Raw genomic sequence first — 22,510 nt, forward strand, 5'->3', positions numbered from 1 at the left:
GTGGCTGCAGGCCCTATTATCGAATCAATGAGTTTCTCTTTGATAATGGCCATCAGTATAGTATTGTTTGAGGTACATGAAGTGAACCAAAAAGCAGTCACGTTTTTTTGTTTACCTTCGTTTAGAGCGAGACACACAGAAACACCCAGGCCCTCACAGAGGAGCGATACAGTGGCTGCTCTGATCTGTTTATATGAACACCGAAATGAAACGACGCCACGCAGGCAGTGTGTTCCAGGCCTGAGAGTGCGTCCTGTTCCAGACCTGCGTTCGCATGTTTATTGACAGTCTCACCATAGACTACACTACAATGTGCAGAAACAAAAACCTAAAAAAACATGGGCACTGGACTTAAAAACAGCAGCAACAAGAAGAAGATTCAATACTGACGTTATTGTACGGTGAAAAAAATGGGCTCAGTGTGACTCAATCTACAGCCCACAGTGAGCGAACAGGCTGAGGTCTGTACATTATCTATCAACTTTTAGGATAATGAAGCCCACTATTTCCTCTAGTAATCAGAGACATTGCAGCACATGTAAGGAGCCACAAGAAAAAGGGAAACTGAACATGATTAAAGAGTCGCGTGACACCACTTGTCCAAAACAACAGAAAGAAGCCATCACTTTCACAAATTCACTGGGAGCCTCCTGCACTACGATTAAGTAGGGAACAATAATCTGAAATCTGAGGAGAGAGCAGATCTGAACCAGAAAAAGGGGACAGCAGCTCGTCAATGAAAAGTCATTGAAAGTGAACAATACCAACACATTGTTCTCCTGGGGTTTGTGTTGCTCGCCTCAGACAGGCGGTGAAGAGTTGACCTTGAACTCCGACCAAACAAGTGCTTAATCTGTGATTCTATTACCCTGCTAAACTGGCTGGAGAGGGGAGGGGGCAGTCATAGAGTGCTGGTTTACATTCTTTTGCACGCTTCTTTTAAATTTCACTCAATAAAACTGATTGTCTGTATTTTAATGCTGAATGCATATAACTGTGTTCACACTGTATTTACGAGCATACCGCCCGCTTAATGTGTTCGTGGTGTTCATGGTGCATGTTGCATCCACGTACAGTACATGCAGTTGTGATGTTAGACATGTGCCACTGAGAAAGATTAAATTCTGCTTTTTTGACACTGTGTTTCTCAACAAGGCTTCCTGGAAGTATTTTTGACAAGGACACAAAGTGACAGATGGAGGAAGGAGCTGAATGAAAAACAAGTGCAAGGGGGGGAAGGTGAGAATGTGCACGTAATGACACATGCAGTCGTCGAATGTGGCTCATTTACTTCCTGCGAGGAACCACCTCTCATCTTTTTATTGGTCTCTTCCTCACATCCACCGTTTTGTCCCTTGTTTTATGGCTTCTCTCTCCCCTTTTTCATCGTTCTCCACTTCTTTCTCTCGTATTTACTTTGGTCTTTTCTCCCTTTGTCAGTTTCTCTTGTTTTATTCATGGTTGACTGGAATCATCCTTCTATTTTTGTTCTCTCTGTCACTCAGAAAAAAAATAACCAAGAAATATATAATATACAATGGAACAGTAATACAAATAAATAATGTTTCCTCCATCTGCTTTCCCTGATTTTGCCTTCATAACACACACCGACCGCAACGACCTTTACAGTTCCTTCAAAGCCAAACTAATTGAGAGTAATATTGGTGATGTTTGCGAAGTTAAAAACACTGGTGCACTGACTTAAACTCAGTTTTTTTCATCCGTTGAACTCTGTTTGCTGCATGATAGATTATTTTCAAATCAATCAAAAGCACCAAAAAACAAGTGTTTTTTTGTGTAATTCATAAATAAATACCTTTTTTTCTTTTTAATTTTCCAATTTTTTTTATTCTCACAGAATGAAAAGAATGAATCCCAGGAACCCAATCTTTTACATTTCTTACATTGTTTTGTTTTGATTTTCCAACTTAATTATCTTATTGTGTTCTATTGAAACTATTGTAAATGTGTACTAATAACTACTCAAACTTCTTTCTGTTCGCATTCAGACGGTGTCAATATATCTCTTCAACTTCTGTCCTTGTCTTACTTGTAATTCTTGTCAGCTGTTATTTCTCTCTGTGTCAGACTCTCCTTCTGTATCCCTAGAAGCTCTCACTGTCCCCTGGCTCCTGTCTCACTGTAGTACCTCTGTCTTTGCAGACTCCCTTAAATACCTTCTTCCATCTTTCTTCCAGGCCTGTTGTTGTTTGGTAGCAGGCTCGTCTTTTGGAACTAACAAATACTAAAAAGTGTCTGATTTATCCCTCCTGTCTCCTCCTCGTCGTACCGTTTGTCTTTTCACACCTCAGCTCTTGTACTACAGGGAATCCTCTAGCTTGTCCTCCTTTAAGAGACAAAGTTAGTTGTTAGGTGTGTTTGCATCAAAGGTTACACTTCACTTCTACTTCAGTTTAGGTAAAAGGACTTCAGGAAGCTTTAGAGTTTCTGCAGCATACTGCAGTCAGTTTTGTATACGTGCATAATCAGCATCCAATGTGACTTTGTGAGACTGGTTGTAGAAGCGCAGTCACCGCAAAGGATTTGGAGAACACAGTCAAACCTTCTAACACTGTTTTTCAGTGTTTTGACTAGTTTTCTTACATCCTACAATCCTGCACATCTTCTCTTTTCCTTTAGAGAAAAACTTTCTTTTGAATGCCTGAATTTTTTTTTACGGGCTCTGTCCTCCTTTATGTCACTCCTTTCTTCCCCTCAGAGCTCATTTTAAATCAATTCATTTTCAGTTTTCTTTTTCTACTGCTAAAAACATCACTCTTTTACAGATACAGAAGAGCAGTGTAAGTTCACAGGTGTAATTTTATCTTTCCCCATTACCACTCGGTGTCACTGCGAACTTTGACTCCAATTTAAATCTGTGTTATGTCCCATTCAGACTGAAATGTTGTGAAAGAGTCCCTCTCAAATGTGGATTTGTTTTCCATCAATAGAACACATGTGAAAAGTGATATTCATATAACGATGATAAATGCACACACCTGAATTCATTCAATCCTCTGAATTAAAAATCTGTCAAACATAATTAGTGTATTGTTCATAAAGTACTCAGAGGTGTGTGCATGTGTGCGTATGAGGCTTTTGTTGTGTCATGCGGTACCTTATCTAGGTAAGTGTAGCTCCATGTCTTTCCATCAGCAAACACTCTGGAGATGATTCTTCCCTGACTGTCGTACTCCCACCTGTCTGTGGTCGGACCCCTCTGAAGGCCTGTCACCTGCCCCGTACTGGACACAAAGACACACACACATTACAAACTGATTTTCTGTAATGATTATTATTGGGACACTCCAGCGCGAGCCTGTGAGCTTCCTGTAGCTGTCTGAAGTATGTTGGAGGACACTGTTTGCAATCAGACTGTACAATAACTCACCTCTGGCCAAATCCATCAAACATCAATAACACTGTTGCACTGTTGTTTATTTTAATTTAATATTCTTCAAAAAATGTTTTGTATATAATGTGCATTTAATTTTTTTTTTTTTCTATCTATCTATTATCAGACTATTATCTATTATCAGACAAAAGGACTTTAGAGATGGTTAACGCAGGAGACCACTGTGATCTCAAAATATCCAGACAGATATCTATCTATCTATCTATCTATCTATCTATCTATCTATCTATCTATCTATCTATCTATCTATCTATCTATCTATCTATCTATCTATCTATCTATCTATCTATCTATCTATCTATCTATCTATCTATCTATCTATCTATCTATCTATCTATCTGTAGGAGGATGCTGTAACGTGATAAATACCCCATACAGAAGGACTTACCTGGAGTACGTCAAGTTTACTGACAGCAGCTTGCTGCTGGGAATCCAAAGTGTCGGATGGCCCTGAGTGTCATACATGATCTTCAGCAGGAACTTCCTGTGGTCATCATATATCTTCTCTGTTCGCAGTGTCCGATCATAATCCACAGACAGCAGGTTTCTACCGTTCACCTGAAGGGGCGGAGACACACAAATTAACGATTAACACTAAATGAATCCCTGCTGCCATCCATTCAATATCTGAACAACACTACAAGCAGTTCGTATAGGATTCTGTGATTCATCTCAACACTAGGCGAGCGCTTTCTTCAATGTTTGTGCTTTCACTTTTGCATGCGATTTGTCCTCAGGGGCCACCATACACAGCAGTAGAAGGATTAAACATGCTTGGTTTGTCTTGAAGGTTGCAACGCAAATCTACAAAGAAAACCACTCAGAGTGACGGACAACTTCCTTGTTTTATGGTCACAAACTTACTGAGGCCTTAAAACACCCATAAAAATGCTTCATGGCTGTCTAAGCAAACAAACAAGCAATAAGTAACCTCAGGTGTTAAAGGCCTGTTAATAACTGAGTGAATTGAAATAAACTTGCGATCCAGGACCCGTAAAACACTGAAACATCACAGCTCCAGCTCGCCAGTCTTTATTGCTTTCTAAATGACGCGCTGTTTGTTCAAAGTCCGATTTACGAAGACAGATAGCCCCAGGTCTGGTGCTGAACTCACCTTATGGATCCTGAAGGAGATGAGAAATACTATGAATGAGCCAATCGATTGTTTTACAGACCGTTTTCATTAAAGAGAGAGTCTTGCTGGAAAACGGTCAAGAGTCATTTTTCTCATCATTTTTATTTGAGCCACTCATTCATTTGTAAATTAGCACTAGTTGAATGCATTGAGGTGAATAAAAGGGGGCAGAGAGGGAGGATATTGGGATGCTGGCTGGTTGCCAGCTGGATGAAACAACACCATCTGGACAACAGCCAGAGCCATGCAGAGCCCGAGCCGACCCGTATCAGCGGACACAAATCATTCTGCGGACTAGCATGGCGTATCATGTTAATGTGGATCCAAGGAAAACGAGGACTTTTATTTCAACGTACTGCTAAATAGGACTTTTAATTGTCCTCTGATAGTCCTTATTTATAACTGCCGGGGTGGCCATTAAACTCATCTCAAACCAATTTCAGCACATTCAGGATTTTCCTCTCTGAAGACTAATTTAGTGCCAACTATTATGTTGTCATCTTCACTGAGTCCTTTGGGTTTATATGTACATGTCTTGTCTATGTCACCTTTCCTATTTCCCCCAAATTGCCCATCTTATGTCCTTTAAGCCAATACATGTTTTTCTGGCCAATTTTCAACTTTGTTTTTTTCCCCCCACACTGTCCCTATGTGTGTGTACCTGCTCTTCCATCTTTGTTGGAGACAGTAATTGACCTTCATAGTGAGACATTTTTAAAATATGAGGCCACAACGGCCAGTGTTCATAACGACTTTCTGATCTTTGGGGTTAACACTTGGATCTCTGGCTGATTTTTAAACACTTGGATCTGGCACCCATCGGTCAGATCAGTGTGATGTACATCAGAACATTTCAGACAAACATCTGGAGTGCAGCAATGGAACGAGCTCCCAATGTTGAGCTCCACATCCCCTTAATCTGCCGCGTGTCTATCATCCATACATTATTGACAAAAATGATAGAGAAAATCTCATTTGCTAAATAAATAGATCGAGAGTGAAGAAGCCCATCACCAGCTGTCCTACATGATTGACTTATCATCTCATAGGTTGCCAGCATTGACATTTCATGTCTGATAGCATATGTTCTCATTATTTTATCCAACAAGCTGCTCAGACAAGCAATTTCTCATTAACTGGCATCTTGTGCACAATGCACATCCCTCAACAGGATTAGCATAGCATATAAAAACACTCTAAATATTAACATTTAGCGGAAAGGCTGGATTAAAGTTCACCGCTGTTCATCGAGCCCCGCAGTACCTCATCACTATAAACGGCTTAATTTGATGTCTTGTGCTGCTGCAAGACAGCTGGACTGTAGTTGTGTTAATGAAGACCAATTCTCACACACCTGAATCACCGATGTGCAGCAGACATGCAGAATACATTTTGTATTTATGCTCACCTTTGCATACCCAGTTACAAAAACAAATCTACCTGCAGATCATTATTGCTAGCAGCACTCCCCCATTAGCACAAGTGGGCCACCTCATTCAAGTTTATTGGACCATGTTGAAAGTGGCACTACTGTTGTAGATCAAACTCTCCAGAGGCCACATGGCTGCACGTGTTTCCTCCTATTAGGCTGGGCTAGTTAGAGAGTGCTTAATTTAATATTCAAGCACTGCAGACGAATCGCTGGTCCCTTCCCTCCACAGACACACGGAGGTGGACAAATGATGAGATTCCCATTACTCTGTTTTTTGAGCATTGCTTTCTTATAGGGGGTCAGCTGGACACACATGCAGGGGGGATTTGAAACTCTGAATTGCCTGTGCATTGTGAATTTGACTATATGTGCACTAACCCTGTGAACCTGTACCCCACCTCTGCCCAGTGTGTGCTGGAACGGGCTCTAACCCCCCTGCGACCCTGTGGGTTTAATGAATGTATGGTGTCATAACAGTGTTCCCATATATTTTCAGATAAGAATATGTTATTAATTTACACATGTATATACTTGAATTAAAGTGAATTCAACTGGAACTGTGGGCGTCCATATCTCAAAGCTGCTATACGTAAACAGATAATGAATAACAATATGATGAATTTCAACTTCAGATATTTTCAGATAAGTTATAACTGTTGACAAAAGCTGTAAATTGTTATGGCTCGGGGAGTGTGAAAAATCACACAGAGGATTCCACTCGCTGAGCAAGGCTATGCATTCAGCGAGACAAATAATTCACATGCTACCACGGCAACCCATTGGATATAATTTTGCTAGTCACTGTCACCTCTGGCTCAGGCTAGCTATGTGCATTCCTATTTAAAAATAAACTGTGTATATTGCGCAGGTAACGTGTACAAAAGTTTACGGCATTCACAAAAGAAAAAAAAAAGATGGGTCATTTGCTTTCACTGATGAGTTTCTTTTAGAAACGTTGGCTACGTTGTGTCTGTGTCAAAGGGTATTTTTGGGGAACATGCAAATGTGACTAAATCTAGGCAAGTGGACGTCACGTGTGCGTGACCTAAAGAGGTCAAAGGTCGGAGGCCCAGGTCGTTAATTAGAAATTATGTTCTTCTCTGAAGGTTGATCTGCTTACTAGATCGACTTCTGTTTCATAATCTTCTGTACACGGTGAGGAAAGGATGAGACCATGAAACTATGTATAACTGACCAAGGTTTAGCGACTCTACTTTATTTAAACAGCTGTATTTGTGTCATCAGTTGTGTCTGTTGGTGTAGAAACCTCTCCATGTTACGCTGATCAACGTAATATTAATATGATTTTGGACAACCACAACCGGTGTGTTCTGTGATTTTTCTTTGAATCCGGGTTCTTTATTAGCAGCTTTTCCACGACACTCATCATGTATCATAAATATGAGAAGAGTTTAAGATGGATATTGTTACACTTCAGAGAACCAGGCAATGTTGCTACCTAATTTAATACAATTGATATGAGCTCAAATATCAATATAAGCCTTTTTTTTTTAATCAAGATAAAGTCTTCACATGTAAATAAATGTAAACTTTTACAAGAAACAGGAAATATGTTGCCAAGGATACACTGCCGGCTTCTAATTTACAAGACCAACAATCGGTCTATCAGTAGCTAAATCAGTCACCAGCTTCAACCTAGAAATAAGCTCCTCCAGCCTCCCAGAATGCACTCTTAAAAATACCCTCCCACCCATCCATCATCTTTATACATACTGCTTGGATATGCCAAACGCAGGAGGTAGAGGCAAAAGTAAAGTGCCACCACTCGTTTCTACAGAGATATATGATGAATTAAAATGGTCCCTATCAGAAGGACTACCCATTTTCAGTAAGTCCGTCCATCCCTACTTTCTCTCTGTTATTCTCTGCTTCCGTGGAGCTTCAGCTGGAGAGGACTCACCCTGAGTTTTCTTCCAAAAACGATGACCTTCCCGCGTGTCTGCTCCTTCCTGAACCTCCACTCCACCAGGTTCTGGCCATTTTCTCCCGGCAGGGTCATGTTGCGTCTGGCTACAGTCGGGTTAGCGGCACCTAGATGGATATGAAAAAGACGTGAACCCAGGTAATATTTTATTGTGAGAAAAATGCGCATGAATAAGAAAAGCAAAACAAAAACATAAGATACATATGATGCGTCTACATGTTAGAACTGAGTCTATTGAATGCTGACTGATATTTTTGAGTCAGTCGCTGTAATTCCTGTATTAAAGTGATTTGGCTTCAATACTGTGATTATACAACAAGATACCGACTAAATAAAATAAGTAATAAAAATGTATTCAAATTGTGAAGCAATTTGCTCTGAAAATATAAAACCTTTTGTTAGTGCGATCTCTGTTTCCATGGCAACACATGGGGTATGACGTCAGTCGACTCTCTCTGTACCGTGTGCAATGTTTACTACTGGGCCGACCCTTTGTAACAACTTAGCAACATAGATAATTTCTAGTCCGTTTTAATGCTTTCTGGAAATGGTGGGATTTCTCAAACTGAATAAATACATCACATAGACAAACAAAGCTGGTTAGCTGGCTCAGACGTATCGTAACTAAGATATCCATTGAAAAAATATATTGATGGACACTTGTATTTCTAAGATGTTAGGATAGTGTCATTTTAAAAAAAAAATTTTATTCGCTTTATTAATCCCAGAGGGGAAATTTCTTGTCTTAAAACCTGGTCAAGCTAAGTGATTCTAAGTGCATGGTCCGTGCTTCTTACAGCTATCCGTGGTGTTACAGTACGGGTGCTCGGGGTGACCAAAAAGAACAAAAGGAGACCCGTTTTCACCAAATGGGTCTCATTTAATAGGCCCATAACAAGTAAAAACAACATTATATTGCATATTATATGAAATACAATTCCAATTATATATTACCATTGAAATGGGGGGTGTGCTGTCATATGCTGATTTGAGCGCGTTCCAAATACACAGTTGAACAATCAGATTTCTGGGTCGGAGATACTTGTTATATAACGTGCCTTGCACATTACCTACTATGCTGCACACTATTTTACATTTGATGGCAATCATTCTAATGATGCCAGCACTGTAGTACCACTGACATAAACATTAATTTAACTCTGCAATCGGCACATGCAAGTGTGGTTTTTGATCATGTACAACAGTATCCACTCAGAGAGGTTCAATTTCTATTCACCACTTTACACTATTAACGTTTGTCAAGGTAAGTTTTGAATGTGGTTTAAATCTTCCACTGAATCCATGTCATTCTATCATATAAACTTTCTTTGGGGCTAGTTTTGAACCATCACACAAAACACAGCCTGCACTGATCGGAGATCAGACACTGATCATTGTGAGCATAACTTCTTTATAGCTGTGACAGTTTCACGGCTGCAGTTCGGTAGCTGCAAATGCAGACTTGTAAATCTGAAAAGTATGCACTATATAACCAAGCAGTAAACATGAATAAAAGCAGACGTATATTGGAGAAACATCTCCTACTTTATCTGAAGCAACATTTCAACTTACTACACGCTGAATTTCATACCGTGAATAATGCAAGCTAGTCAATAAAGTCAATAATCAATAAAGTAGAAAGAACACATTTCAGTCTTGAACATCTCTGAGATGTTGAAGAAAATGATCATTACAATGTAAAAGATACAGATTAGTAGTAAAAACACTAAAATGGGATATTTTGTGATAGTTACAGGCGTAAAATCAAAACCTAATGTATAAAATCAAGCGGTGGCTTGAACACACCATACAGTATAATGACAAGTAGTGAGTGTCGGAGTAGAGCATCTGAAAACACTACTGACACCCCGCTGTGATCCTGTTCACAAACAGGCTGTTTAACTGCAGAGGGATGGGCTGGTGTCTCAAAGAAAAGTGAAAAATCGGATATGTGGAGTACTGAGAACTCCACCTAGTGCTGTACACACACTGCACCACATAAATCAAGATACTATTGATCTCAACTGCAAGAGAAGGTAGTGTGACATAAAACTGCATACCTGCCAGTATGTGGGGCTCGGTCTGGTAGTGGGTGTCCATCCCATTGGCATAGATGACCCTCAGTGAGTGGTCATTACCCACCTGGTAGCTGTTCCGCAGCTGGTCTATATGACAAACAAGACAATTGTCATAAGTGAACAGCAATAATCACTTTGAAGGCATTCATTCAAAAGCACATTTTCAATACTGAACTGAAGGAGAGAAAAAGAAAGACAAAGACAGGGAAGAGAGAACGTGCATGAGAGTAGAGGGAGATCTAGTCATGCATATAAAGAAAGAAACAGTACAATTCATTTGTGAGGTCGGCATTTGAACGTGCTAATAGAGCACAGAACCTACACAGAAACTACACATCTGGTGTCATATTTATTTAAAAATATTCTTATCATCCAAATGAGTCCAACAAATTTCTTGAAACTTTCCCTTTTTAAAACATTTGAGACTACAAAAGTATTTTTCTTTTTTCTAACCATGGTTTTTCCTTTTTACTAAGCTCCCATTTTTATTTCACATAAACAGGAGAGAGAGAAAAATACATCACTGTTAAACTAAATTATTGTTAAAATGAAACACATAATTATTTACTAAGACATTTTAAACTTTTAAATCTGTCTGAATTGGAATTCCTGCAAACAGCAGATACATAGTTATTATTACATCTGATGTTGTGACGTGATATTCTGGGTTGTATCTTCTGGGGCTCATTCATCACTTATAACCACATCACTTTTCCAGAACAAAAGGGAGAGCTTTGTAGCACACATTCAAATGGGGAGATACAACACACATGCCTTATTGGAGCCAGACCACGATAATGCAACAGCAGGAATATGTACTGTAGTTGTACTTGTAGAGCGTGACTGTCAAACTGCATTACCAACATGTTTTCCATGCTTTCACAAATCGATCAACATTATAATGTCAGAACAAGGCAACTGTGCAGTATTAGTTTGTTGATAATTTCTGTCCTGCACCTACACATAATACGGTTTCACATTTCCTTCGATCACTTGCACACACATGCAGTTTATATGACAGCGAGAGGGTGTAACTATAAATAATGTACAAGAATTGATGGAGGGGAACGCTACTCTTGTCGATGGCTTTGAATAACTTATTACGTTGTAATCAATACCGCTCTGCTGTGTGGAAGAATCTTCTGTTTTCCCTCACACATGTAGCTGGCTCTGAAACAAATCACCGCCGGCCACTTGAGGCCTCGCTTCAACTGGCTCATTAGTTCAGATTTAACAAGAGCAAAAGTGCTAAATTATTGCTCTCCCTCACTGTTTAGGCTTGAATGTCTGACATGAAGGATGATGAGACTGAGGATGCATTGACAGATCAATCTGCTGCTTGCAAACGGAGGTAGTGTACTTTAAAGGCAACTCCAAAACAATGTGCAGCCACAGTCCACAGAAAACAAAACCAAAGAAAGGGAGTAACTTCAGAGAGAACTGACTTATTTTGATGGAGTCACGGGACATTTTAGGTGAAGATACTTTATGTTAGTTATTCATTTATGAATTTTGAAACCCATTTAAAAAACTGCATTCATGTTTTCAATTGCTAAGAAAGAGCCTACAGCACACAGGATCAATGCTAGCAGGCCTTTTCAGGCTGCCACATGGATTATAAGAGAGGGACTGGTTGCTGTCTTCACACACACCTTTGAAGCTGAGGCTGCTTGGTACTGCGAATTGACAGCAGACATGCTAATAGGTAGCCCATTAGAAGCTTAAATGTCTTTTTTTTTTTTAAATAGAGGCATAAGAATAACCAGAACAACACCATAGTTGAAAAAGACAAACAATATATTCAAATCCCTCTGAGTACACCAACCAACTGCGTTGTCATGAAAGAAGCAAACAACAAAACCATCAAAGCAGCCACTATTTATCACTGTGTACTGACGGGCTTCTGAATGTTTCTTTGCAGCACAAACAGGCAGAACTATGAGAAAGTCTGGCTTCACGCACACATAATGTTTTTAGTCTCAGAATGCAGATTTCTATATATCTATACATTTAATGATTTACAGTGTTTGGAGTAGAGGTATTGTATTGTCTCCTCAATTTGACCCAAACTCACAGTAATGGTGAGACAGGTTTGAGATAATACAACCACACATCATAGAATATTTTGTAACACTATGTAACATTGACCACGCACTGAAATTACTTAATTTGATTTTCTCACCTGTCACTGTAGACTGTATATTGTGTTAAAACTTGCATCTTCTTCCGTGAAGATGAGAATTGACCAACATATCAATACCTCTTGTAAAATAAGCTTTTTCCACTGACTACTTTCCCTCTGAAACACAGCCACACTCAGTGTTTAAAATGAAACCATTTACAGGTGGTGTAAATTCTTACAAGGACAATGTCCAGAAAATCAGGTCTGGATAGTGTCCAAAGTGCTTTTTTCACACATGTAGCACACAGAGCTGGAGCTTGAACGTGTTAGACATGTTCTGACCTACTGGATATACTGTTTTGGTTCAAGCGAAGGATGGAGGGCTCAATCGATTCAGGGATATGCATTTGTAAAACCAACATCGCAACAAAGTTAAAATCTGCAACCGAAGAGCTTGGCATCATCTCTGACAGTGATCTGTCCCTTGACTAACACATTTCAAATACAGGGTTGCAGCAAATGCAGGGTTAAGCTCTAAAACCATATTTCGCTTTCAGCTGGGACAGAATGCAGCTGCTTGGCTTTTAACTAACACAACAAGACAAGATCACATCAGCCCTGTTTCAGCCTCTCTTCACGAGTTAACAGGAGGCTTTAGAATTGATTTCAACATATTACTGATCACTTATGGAGCACTTCATGGTTCAGCCCCCAGCTGTATTTCATTGTTGCTACTATACGAGCCTGAGCGCAGCCTCAGGTAGGCCGTTCCTAAGTCCTGACTCAGGACTAAAGGCGAGCAGTCTTTTTCTAGCCTGTTTTATTATTATTTTTGGCGTATATTTTTGTTTAAGATTTTACCTGTATTATTTTTGTCTGGTTTTATTTGCCTCAGCCCTCCTTTAATCCTGGAAATATCATGTAAAGCACTTTGTACCTGTTTTGAAAAGTGCTGCACACACACCCACCCACCCACCCACCCACACACACACACACACACACACACACACACACACACACACACACACACACACACACACACACACACACACACACACACAGATGATTGTGTTGTGTGCATCTTACCCTGCACCAGAGTGTAGAAGGAGTCTATTGATGACAGGTTGGTTGTTATGGAAACGTCCTCATCCCTCCCTGACGTCTCGATGTCCACAGCAACGGCCCCTGACGACATGTCGCCGTGGAGATTGGTTACCACACCAGTGGGGAAGGTCACATTAGTCAGCCGACCCTCGCTGTCATAGCTGCAAGGACAGTGAGGATGCATTGGGGTGGTAGGTGGATGGTGGGGAGGAGGGGTGAAGGGACATTATTGGACATTACTGTTATGTGCTTATTGGATACCTGCAAAAAAGTACCTGAACACACACACACACACAGGGCCAGTTTTTTACAGCTAAATGTGTCAGAGCTCTGAAGATTTGCAATTTTTGTGAAGGTGGAATTTAACTGGATCTACGCAGCAGGAAGTAGAGCCTGGAATTAATTAATTGAATCAAACACACAGATGTCAAGGTTAGATCCAGTCATAAACTGTTGGTCTGAGTGGGAGCAGATCATCATATCATTATATTGTGATGCTTCTGTCAGAAGAGTTAGAAATTATTGTCTCACTGCAATAAAAACCATCCTGGCAGTTTGGTTAATATACTTATAGCCGGCTGTCAATTCATCCATTAGCACATAGCAGACACACTGGAACTCCAATACAAACACAACGATGCAGCTTACTCATAAAAGGTAGTCCAGCCTATTTGGATGCTCTTGGTAGCCAGCAAGCCGCTGTTGCCATGGTAACTGAACAAGACCAGTTCCTGACCCTGAGCCGTGAGAGTCTTCAGACCTCCGTTAGTCCCGATGGTCAGCCAGATGACCTACACACACACACACACACACACACACACACACACACACACACACACACACAATGTTCATATTCTGCACAGTTCTGTACTTCTGACAGTGTCTTGGATTATTCTTGAATTTTTTTGGTGAGAATCAAGGCTGTATTGAAATATAAAAAAAGAAAGAATTACTGGTGTATTTTTCAACTTGCTTCTCTCATCTTTTCCTTTCACCCGCTGTCATTACCATTAATTCACAAACACCGTATCCTCAGTCTCAGCCTGGCAAATCTACATTTTCATATGTCTAATAACTTGCAGAGAGCACCTGCGATGTTTTGAGATATAATTGGCCTTTAAAAACACAAACTGGAGGAAAAGCTTGTGAAAATATAAGCCTGCATATGGAAGTTTTAAAAACCTGCCCATCTCACCTGATTGTCAGGGGCGACCACACGTACGGGCATCCTGTTGGTGTCTCTACGGATACGGAGCGTGTTCCCGCTGCTGTCCGTCACCGCGGTTACATCCTCCTCATTGCTTCGGGTGGAAAACGTTTTTAAAAGACAGAGAAAAACAAGTCCAGAGGAGATCATTTCATACTGAGATGTACAAGTTTCTGCAAGGTATTGCAAATGTATGATCCTTTTTGTTCTTAACTCAAATACGGATTTGTAAACACACAAACCTGTAGCTAAAGTTGTATTTATAGTCTCCAGTGACCAGAGACATGGTGAACTGGTGAGTACCATTTGCATCAAACACATAGAGCTCCTGAGAGGCTGGGGAAGCCACTTCATAGGAGTTGGGACCTGAAGCCAAAGAGCCTGAAGACACATGGACAAAGACAGACAGTCAGACAGACTTTGGACTCCATTATAATGATGTTTTTTTCCACTTCATCAAACTCCTGCATTACCATCATTACATCGTTACATCATAACCTGTTACAATTAACTGGAATATCTGCATATATGCACAAGCACTTTGTTCATATTTCTGTTTTAACAGTTTATAAATAGTAATGGAAAATATTTGAAGCAGTGACAAAGCTGTTTGCCCTGTAAATAAATAAAAGCACGAGTACTAAACTGTAGTTAAAGACAGCAGCACCTTATTTAAGTTACCACAACCAAAGAATACAACGAATAGATTCTTTCAAGATATGTCTTTTTTTTTTTTAAAGTGCATCATATTTGACTAAATCTGGAGGTCTACTAACGGTGGGAGGAAAAAAGAGGACTGAAACAGAGGAGCTGAATAGCTAAAAAAACAAAGAAAATATGCCATGTACCTCTGTAATCTTATAATATTATATAATATTACATTACTATTATAAATCTTCTGATCGAGCCTTACAAACCCCTTCCTGTTTAGTTTAGTTACCAAGCAACTCAAACAACAGAAATTTTGAGGACTACAAGGTCAATTTTATGATACTTAAAATACTGAAACCTCATTTTTAATAGCAGCCCATAACACATGAAGTCCACCATAACATAAATCAATGTAAACATGGAGCCATTTTTAAATTGTAATACTGAGGTGAGGGGAGGGGAAACGTACCTATAGGTGGCTGGTTGCGTCGTATGGCTCGAATGCGGATGTTTCCCAGATCAGCCACATACAGCGTCCCATCCGGAGACACCACCAGAGAAGAGGGACAGTTAAGCCTGGCGTCTTTAGCGTAGCCGTCTCCTGTTTGATAGCAGTCACAGTTGGCATCGTTCTGCAGGGCAGAGGACAGCAGCGGACGAAGACAGAAAAGAAAGTGAGACGCATCATAGCGAATACAAGACCATTCTGTGGCTGCTGGAAATTTTGCATGGCAGTAGCTGTGATGTAGTACCTTGCAATCACATTCAGATGGTGCTCCAGCAAGATGGGTAATTTCTCCATCAGTTGACACCTGGTGGTGAGACAGAAGTGAAAAAACAATGATTGATACAGGCTATGTCATGTGACCCTAGAACAGGTACTCTGCCACGGATTGTTTTGTCCCCATTGAGGTTTGAAATTCATCTGATAAAACAGGAAACTAGTGCGCACGAATGCAACATAAGTGTCCTTAAAGTGACCTGTCGAATGCGGTGGATCTTCTTCTCGTCCGTCTCTGCGATGTAAAGGACGCCGCTGTAGGACAAAGCGACGGCTGTCGCTCCCTCTAGCATGGTCTGCACCGCTCTCTTCCCCATGGTGTACTCTATACCAGGCACCTGGCAGTGCATGGGACGGCCTGCCACGATACGAACCTGCACACATAAACACACGCATATATAAACATAAGACTGATAAAGTAACATTGAAGTGGAATGAAGCTGTTTCATTACTTATGTTTCTCCGAAAAAAAAACAAACGAGAAGCAGCCCATGCATCAAGAATTCTGTAAAAGAAATCTGCACTGCGGTCGACATACATACGGACAATACCTGTCTATTTTCAGTGATCTGGAGCACAACGTTGTTGTCCAGGACGTAGATGGAGTTATCCATGGGGTTGATGGCGAGATCTGTGGGCCATTCTAAACGGACCTGGATGAAGAGACGTCAGAGAGGAAGAGGAGACAGTTTACTTCACCTGACACTCACACTCTAGTAGTGTTTTAATTCAACTACATTGTATAATTTAATATTTTACTTATATACAGCATATTTCCTGGGTCACTCCAAAATTTGTCTGTCTGAGTGACCTCTGATTCAAGTGTATGGCATGCCTGATAGGGGGGAGGGGTCGTTAGTAAAAACAAAATTAGAAAAAAAAGAGGTGAAGGTTTAAATGACAAAAAGAGTCTGATTGAACCTCTTAAATCTTTATTTATTGTTGCCATTAAATGTCCCTTCAATTAAATTAAAGATGATTCAATCAATGATTATGATAAAAACGGGAGGGACAGCTCTTCTAAACCTTTAATTTTATATATTTGTGGCATATAAGTTTTTAATAACACTGAGATAGTTTGTATTATTAGGACCTTAGGCTACTTGTTTCACATGTGAATGAGACGCTAGGTGTGGCTGCTGCAAAGAGGAGTTAGAAATGTAATTGTTGCAGTGTGTTTGAGATCATTGTCATGTTGGAATATTTTTCTCCTGCCACGCTTCCTGAAACCTGGAGCCATCTGTTTTGTTCAGTGTTTGCATATACAAACTTAAATTCATAGTCTATAAATGTCATCTCCCCTCCACCATGTTTCACAGTCTCCACTGTGTGTGGAGCCACTGTAGAGACTGACTTCATGTCCTTTGTCCCATCTGAGCCAGATTTTCAAAAGTCTGATTGACCTACTGCCTGTTATTCAGTTCAGCTGTTGCAGGAATAGCAGATTGTGCATGGCATCCATTTTTGAGTCCGAACACTGCACATTGTGTCATACGGTCTCTTCCTGTACCTTCTGATCATTGTTGCAGCTGTATTCTGGGTTGTGTCCAATAGTCTACAGATGCTCTTGTTTCATATCTTGACAAACTCTCTCAGTCTGGTTTCTTACTGGTTCAGGAAACTGTTACTATGTGGAGCAATGCTGCACTGTTGTTTAATTTAATTTAATTAAATTGTATTGTATTTGCATGTACTATGCATTTTTTTAATTTGCTATACTTTTACTACCTCTATTTTAATTCTGTAATTTGTATTGCTTGTACTGTATCTTCCATGCTGCTGTAATGAAAAATGTCCCCTTGCAGGATCAATAAAGTATATTTATCTATCTATTAGACATAAACTAGGTCAAAGATGCGGAAGCTGTTCACAGGTTCTTCTAGAGCTTTGTAAAAAAAGGGTACTAAATTGCATCCAAAAGTTTGCACATTTATTTTGCACCCGTTTTGCGGGTGATTTACTAAGAGTAATTGCGTCTTTGATATCAGGTGCAAATCGCTCTATTTAAATGAGGTGTTTGCGTGTGTTAAAGTGATTCCAGCTCTGAAAAAACAGAACGGCCATAAAAGGAAATTTTATCCCACTGAAATTAATAAATATAAATATGAAGAAAATGCTATATAAGAGATTCTCAGCAAAAAAGTCAATGTCGTGAGGAAAAACAAAAAGATCAAATTAAAAAGATGAAATTAATAGAGGGTGGCAAGATATTAGGGGAGAAATTTAAAACAATTGGCTTCATAATAAAATGTCTGCAAATAAAAGAGGAGGGACGGTGGATGAGATGCCTTTAACACACACTGAGCAGCAGGTCCAGCTCTTTCTGTGATGAGCAACTGACTTGGTTACATTCAGTGCCTCGGAATTTTATTAGAGATATTAACATATGAAAATAGAATAACAAGAATCCTGTTAAATGTGGGAGTGTGTGGGGGCGGCCACCCACGAAGTCGACTGGATAACCGCCAGAAGTCAAACTGAATTAAAATTCTGCAGAGAAGGACACACGGTCAGAGTTCAGATCACAAGATGCTCTCTATGTAAACGCCCTGCCTACAAAATGCAGACCTCAACTTTCACACAAACACGCACACACTCACATGCACGCACACACCTTGTTTAATCTGTTTACCTGGAGGTCTAATACTTGACACTTGTTCCATTTTGTGAGTGCGTATGTGTGTGTGTGTGTGTAGGTGACATTTTCCTCTTCTCCTTCTGTAGTCCACCTCATATCTAAGACTGCATATTCTCACCGCGAATAAAAAGGTATAAAAACCAGAGGACTCTTCTTTCCTCTTTCTTGCTCTCACACCATCTTTCCCTTATTTTATTTTTGTCTCTGTCGGAGTTCTTGAGATGAATTGAGTAAATGTCACCAGATCTAAATCCATGCCTTGGTAACATTTAAAGGACTCTTTTTTTTTTTTTGATGGCAGATAATTAATCAAAGCCACAGGTCTTTCTTTTCACTGGGTTTCGTCTCCCATGAATTACATACAACAAGAACAGTGGTTCACATTTACTGGAAAACCACTGAGCGTGTAACACTGTTATAGTATAGTGACTTATTCAGTACACGTTACCTGTCTTATGTGCATGCTCGTGTCACAAGTCAAAGGTCGCGCAGAGGTCAGGTCGTTGCTGCCCAGCACTGTAGATATGATTCCATTACGATCCACTTTCCTGATCATCGTTCCGTCCACAAAGTAAATCAGCCCATTTTTATCCACCGCAATCCCTGTGAGCACAAACAAAGAACACACATGCAGTTCAATGCACTGCCGTACAATTTATTAATAGAACAACATCTAGCTGTGAAGGAGGAAATGACAGTGCACTAATTCTCTAGTGGGGGAGTGAGGTGCAGCAAAGAAATAGTGTAATACAAAACCTAAGAAGTCTGAGAGAATTTTAGTAAAGCCACAGAAGATTAATTTAGGAATGAAACATGTCAGTGTGATAAAAAAAAAAAAAAAAAAAATCCAACAGCTGTGAAAAAAAAAATAAAAAAAAAATACATATTCTGAAAACACCTGCACACCTGTTACTCCCTCAATTATACCGTTCAGGAGCTTCAGCTTACATCAGGGATGGAATGAAATCTATAATTCAGGCTGGGAAGTTTGCTCCACCCCAGGCCACCTTTTCACGCAAACTACCAGACATCAATATTTAACACTGATATAGTAACTTGGGTTAAACTAAGACCAGACATTGTACTGTGCAGAAATGTAAAAATATGAATTTCAAACATGGTCCTGGAAACAACCACATTTTACATGTGGAAACTTCAATCGTCATTAATTATTTATATGGATTCCCATTCCCATTCTTTTAATGGTAGCACTGTCACATTAGCAGCATTTGTTTTCATTGTTTTTGACTGACCTGTTTCCTTAATGGTGAACATGTCGCCTATTTTGCAGCATTTTGCTGCATTAATGACCTCTCTACTCCACCTTTTCTTCTCCTCTGTCTGTAACAGGTGGCTGCTACGTGATGACATAATTTTCGGCACCTCTGCACCAGGATCAACTGTTTTACCTGATACATGGATCCTGAGAGGTCAACTTACTACTTGCTAGATTATCGCTGGCCAAGTGGACTCTTCGCCCAAAGGCCAAGTCAAAACTACCCCCAGGCAACCAGGAAATGTCCCGCCACTCCCGATAGGCCAGTCCGCGTGTGGGTTACATCAAACATCAGAACGGAAAAATGAGATCTCAGTGACTTTGACTGTGACATGGTTGTTGGTGTCAGACTGGCTTGTTTGAGTATTTCTGAAACCTGCTGATCTCCTGAACTTTTCAGCACGACAGCCTCTACGGTTTACTGAATAAACAAGAAGGATCGGCAGCACTGTGGATGGTCAGAGGAGACTGGTCGGAGCTGACAAAACTGTACTGCTGTAACTCACATAATACTTTTGTACTACTGTGGTGAGGTGAAAAGCATGTCATGCTCATCCAGCCTTGAGGTGGATGACTATGACAGCAGAGGACCACGTCAGGTTCTACCCTCATAAGCCAAGAACAGAAATGAGAGGCTGCAGTGGGCACAGGCTCACCAAACTGGCAGCTGAACATGGAGAATTTTTTTTTTGCCAGGCTGCAGATGGAAGGCAGATAATTTGGCAAGGCCAGCACAAATCTATGAACCCAACCTACTGTCCAGGCTGCTGCTGCTGCCAGTGTAATGGTGTGGGAAATGTTTTCTTGGCACATTGTGGCCACTTAATATCAATCATTCATGGTTTGAACGCCACAGCATGTCTGAGTGTTGTTGGTGACGATGGTGCGTCCCTTTATGGCCACAGTTTGCCATCTTCTAACAGCTGCCTCCAGCAGGATGACACACCAGGTCACAAAGCAAAGGTCAGTCTGGTTTCATGAACATTACAGTGGACTCCATTGGCACCAGATCCGAGTCCAGTAGAACACCTTTTAGGATGTCGTAAAAAGGGAAAGGAACAAACAAAATCTGCAGAAATGACACAGTCACACCGACAGGGAACATCTTGTGGAATCCAAAGCACCAAGAACTCTGGCTGTTCTGGCACAGGGAGGTCCTACCTGGTAAGTGCTATGTACGTATTGAATAAGGCAACATTAAAGTCTAAAATTGTTTAAAAGTATTGAGATGTTTGACATGGAATACAGTATATTCCAATAAATCCCTCTCACATAGGGTGACCAGGTGTCCCACTTTATGTAGGACTGCGCAGTAAAAGTCAACACTCCAGGACAAATGTTTTATTTTCTATAATCTGGACATGCAGCAACAAAGAATTTCCCGCTGAATCCTGAAGATGATTGCCAGACAGGTCAGCTGAAATAACTCACAGCGTATGACCATTTACGGTGAAACTTCAGCTTCCTTTGATGCTTACTTACTTAGCGTGGGAGTTTAGGGAAGTTACATTCAAATAAAATAGATTTCTTTAGTCCCTTGCATGCTAAAGGCCTAACCTGTTACCTGTGTAGTTGTGTTTTTATGGTCCAAGTTAGAAAAACTTTAGATGACCTCTCGGCACTGGTAATGGGTCGCACACAAACATACTCATGGCCACGCGTCTGCTTTGGTGGGATCTGGTCGCCCTCCTCCCACATGTTTGAATTCTTGAAGCCCAGCCAGTCAAACGCTGCTGAGAAAAAGCTGAATGCTTTTCAGGCAGACTTGCTAAACTTGATGAAAGAAGTTCAGCACAGAAATATTTTTTCCCCCGCTGGGATCCTACCTAAAATCAATTCTTTAAATCAGAGGTCTTCAACAGGGGTTCTGTGACCCCTAAGGGGTCCGCGGAGGTACTGCAGGGTACTTTTTTGTTAATTAGACAATTTTTCATATATATATATTTTTTTTTCCCCCCAATTTTTTTCCCACAAATTTAAACGTCTTTAAATACACATTAACATGAATCCAACATGTAGCAAATGGATAAATGGAGGCAGAAGATGTTATCTTCCAGTCAGAAATGCACACATTCAGGCTCTCTCAAGCTGGACACCGGTTCACTCACAGCGCAAGACTAGCCTGGACCTGTCCGTCCAAGCCTCCTGCACTCCTCCAGTTTAATATAAAAAAAATAAAAAAAATTGTATACAATATATATAGCAGGGAGTCCCTGCTCCATCTCTCTATCAGTTTGGGGGTCCTTGGCCTGAAAAACATTGAAGACCCCTGCTTTAAATGATACATGGCTGATTTGACTTTCTACGTCCTCCAAGCAGTAAAAACAAACACGATACATGATGCTAAAATGACACAAATTGAACATCGCATACAACGCCACTGCATTTGTCAGGGGCGAGGTCATACATACAGTCTTCCATAGCTGATGTGCCATTGTAGTAGGGAGACCAGGGACAGTTGTAATATGGTAAGGTTGTAAAACCTTGAATATCTCTTATGAGAAACAAGCTACAGTGATTACACTACACGAGTTCTCTTGCTTACAAAAAAATTGAGCCATGTGAGCCACATGTGAAACTACCAGAGAAAATGTCAAGCAAAAGTAATGTTTTTTTAAGTAAAAATTCAACATTTTATCATGCATTTTTTTGGATACAGTCCTCAGATCAATTGTCCAGAAATCCAAACAAAATAGAAATATCTAACGTGTCAATCTAGCACAGCC

General features: G+C 40.3%; 1 protein-coding gene across 5 annotated transcripts in view; it reads right to left on the bottom strand.

Moving 5' to 3' along the window:
• The window catches only part of tenm3 (teneurin transmembrane protein 3), a 338,433-nt gene that overhangs the window by 11,954 nt on the left and 303,969 nt on the right, over positions 1 to 22,510 (bottom strand). For all 5 annotated transcript variants that reach the window (XM_069168313.1, XM_069168317.1, XM_069168316.1 and 2 more), the window contains 13 exons: positions 18,957 to 19,111; positions 16,422 to 16,523; positions 16,071 to 16,244; positions 15,842 to 15,901; positions 15,559 to 15,721; positions 14,681 to 14,819; positions 14,427 to 14,532; positions 13,880 to 14,022; positions 13,214 to 13,392; positions 9,988 to 10,092; positions 7,904 to 8,034; positions 3,804 to 3,973; positions 3,119 to 3,245 (listed from right to left, as the gene is read on the bottom strand). In XM_069168313.1, coding sequence (XP_069024414.1) covers positions 3,119 to 3,245; positions 3,804 to 3,973; positions 7,904 to 8,034; positions 9,988 to 10,092; positions 13,214 to 13,392; positions 13,880 to 14,022; positions 14,427 to 14,532; positions 14,681 to 14,819; positions 15,559 to 15,721; positions 15,842 to 15,901; positions 16,071 to 16,244; positions 16,422 to 16,523; positions 18,957 to 19,111 — 1,754 coding nt within the window. The remainder of the gene's footprint in view (positions 1 to 3,118; positions 3,246 to 3,803; positions 3,974 to 7,903; positions 8,035 to 9,987; positions 10,093 to 13,213; positions 13,393 to 13,879; positions 14,023 to 14,426; positions 14,533 to 14,680; positions 14,820 to 15,558; positions 15,722 to 15,841; positions 15,902 to 16,070; positions 16,245 to 16,421; positions 16,524 to 18,956; positions 19,112 to 22,510) is intronic.

This window comes from Embiotoca jacksoni, unplaced genomic scaffold, assembly GCF_022577435.1.
Source record: "Embiotoca jacksoni isolate LCO1_2020_lvr unplaced genomic scaffold, fEmbJac1.0.p SCAF_4, whole genome shotgun sequence".
In the NCBI taxonomy this organism is placed as follows: Eukaryota; Metazoa; Chordata; class Actinopteri; family Embiotocidae; genus Embiotoca; species Embiotoca jacksoni.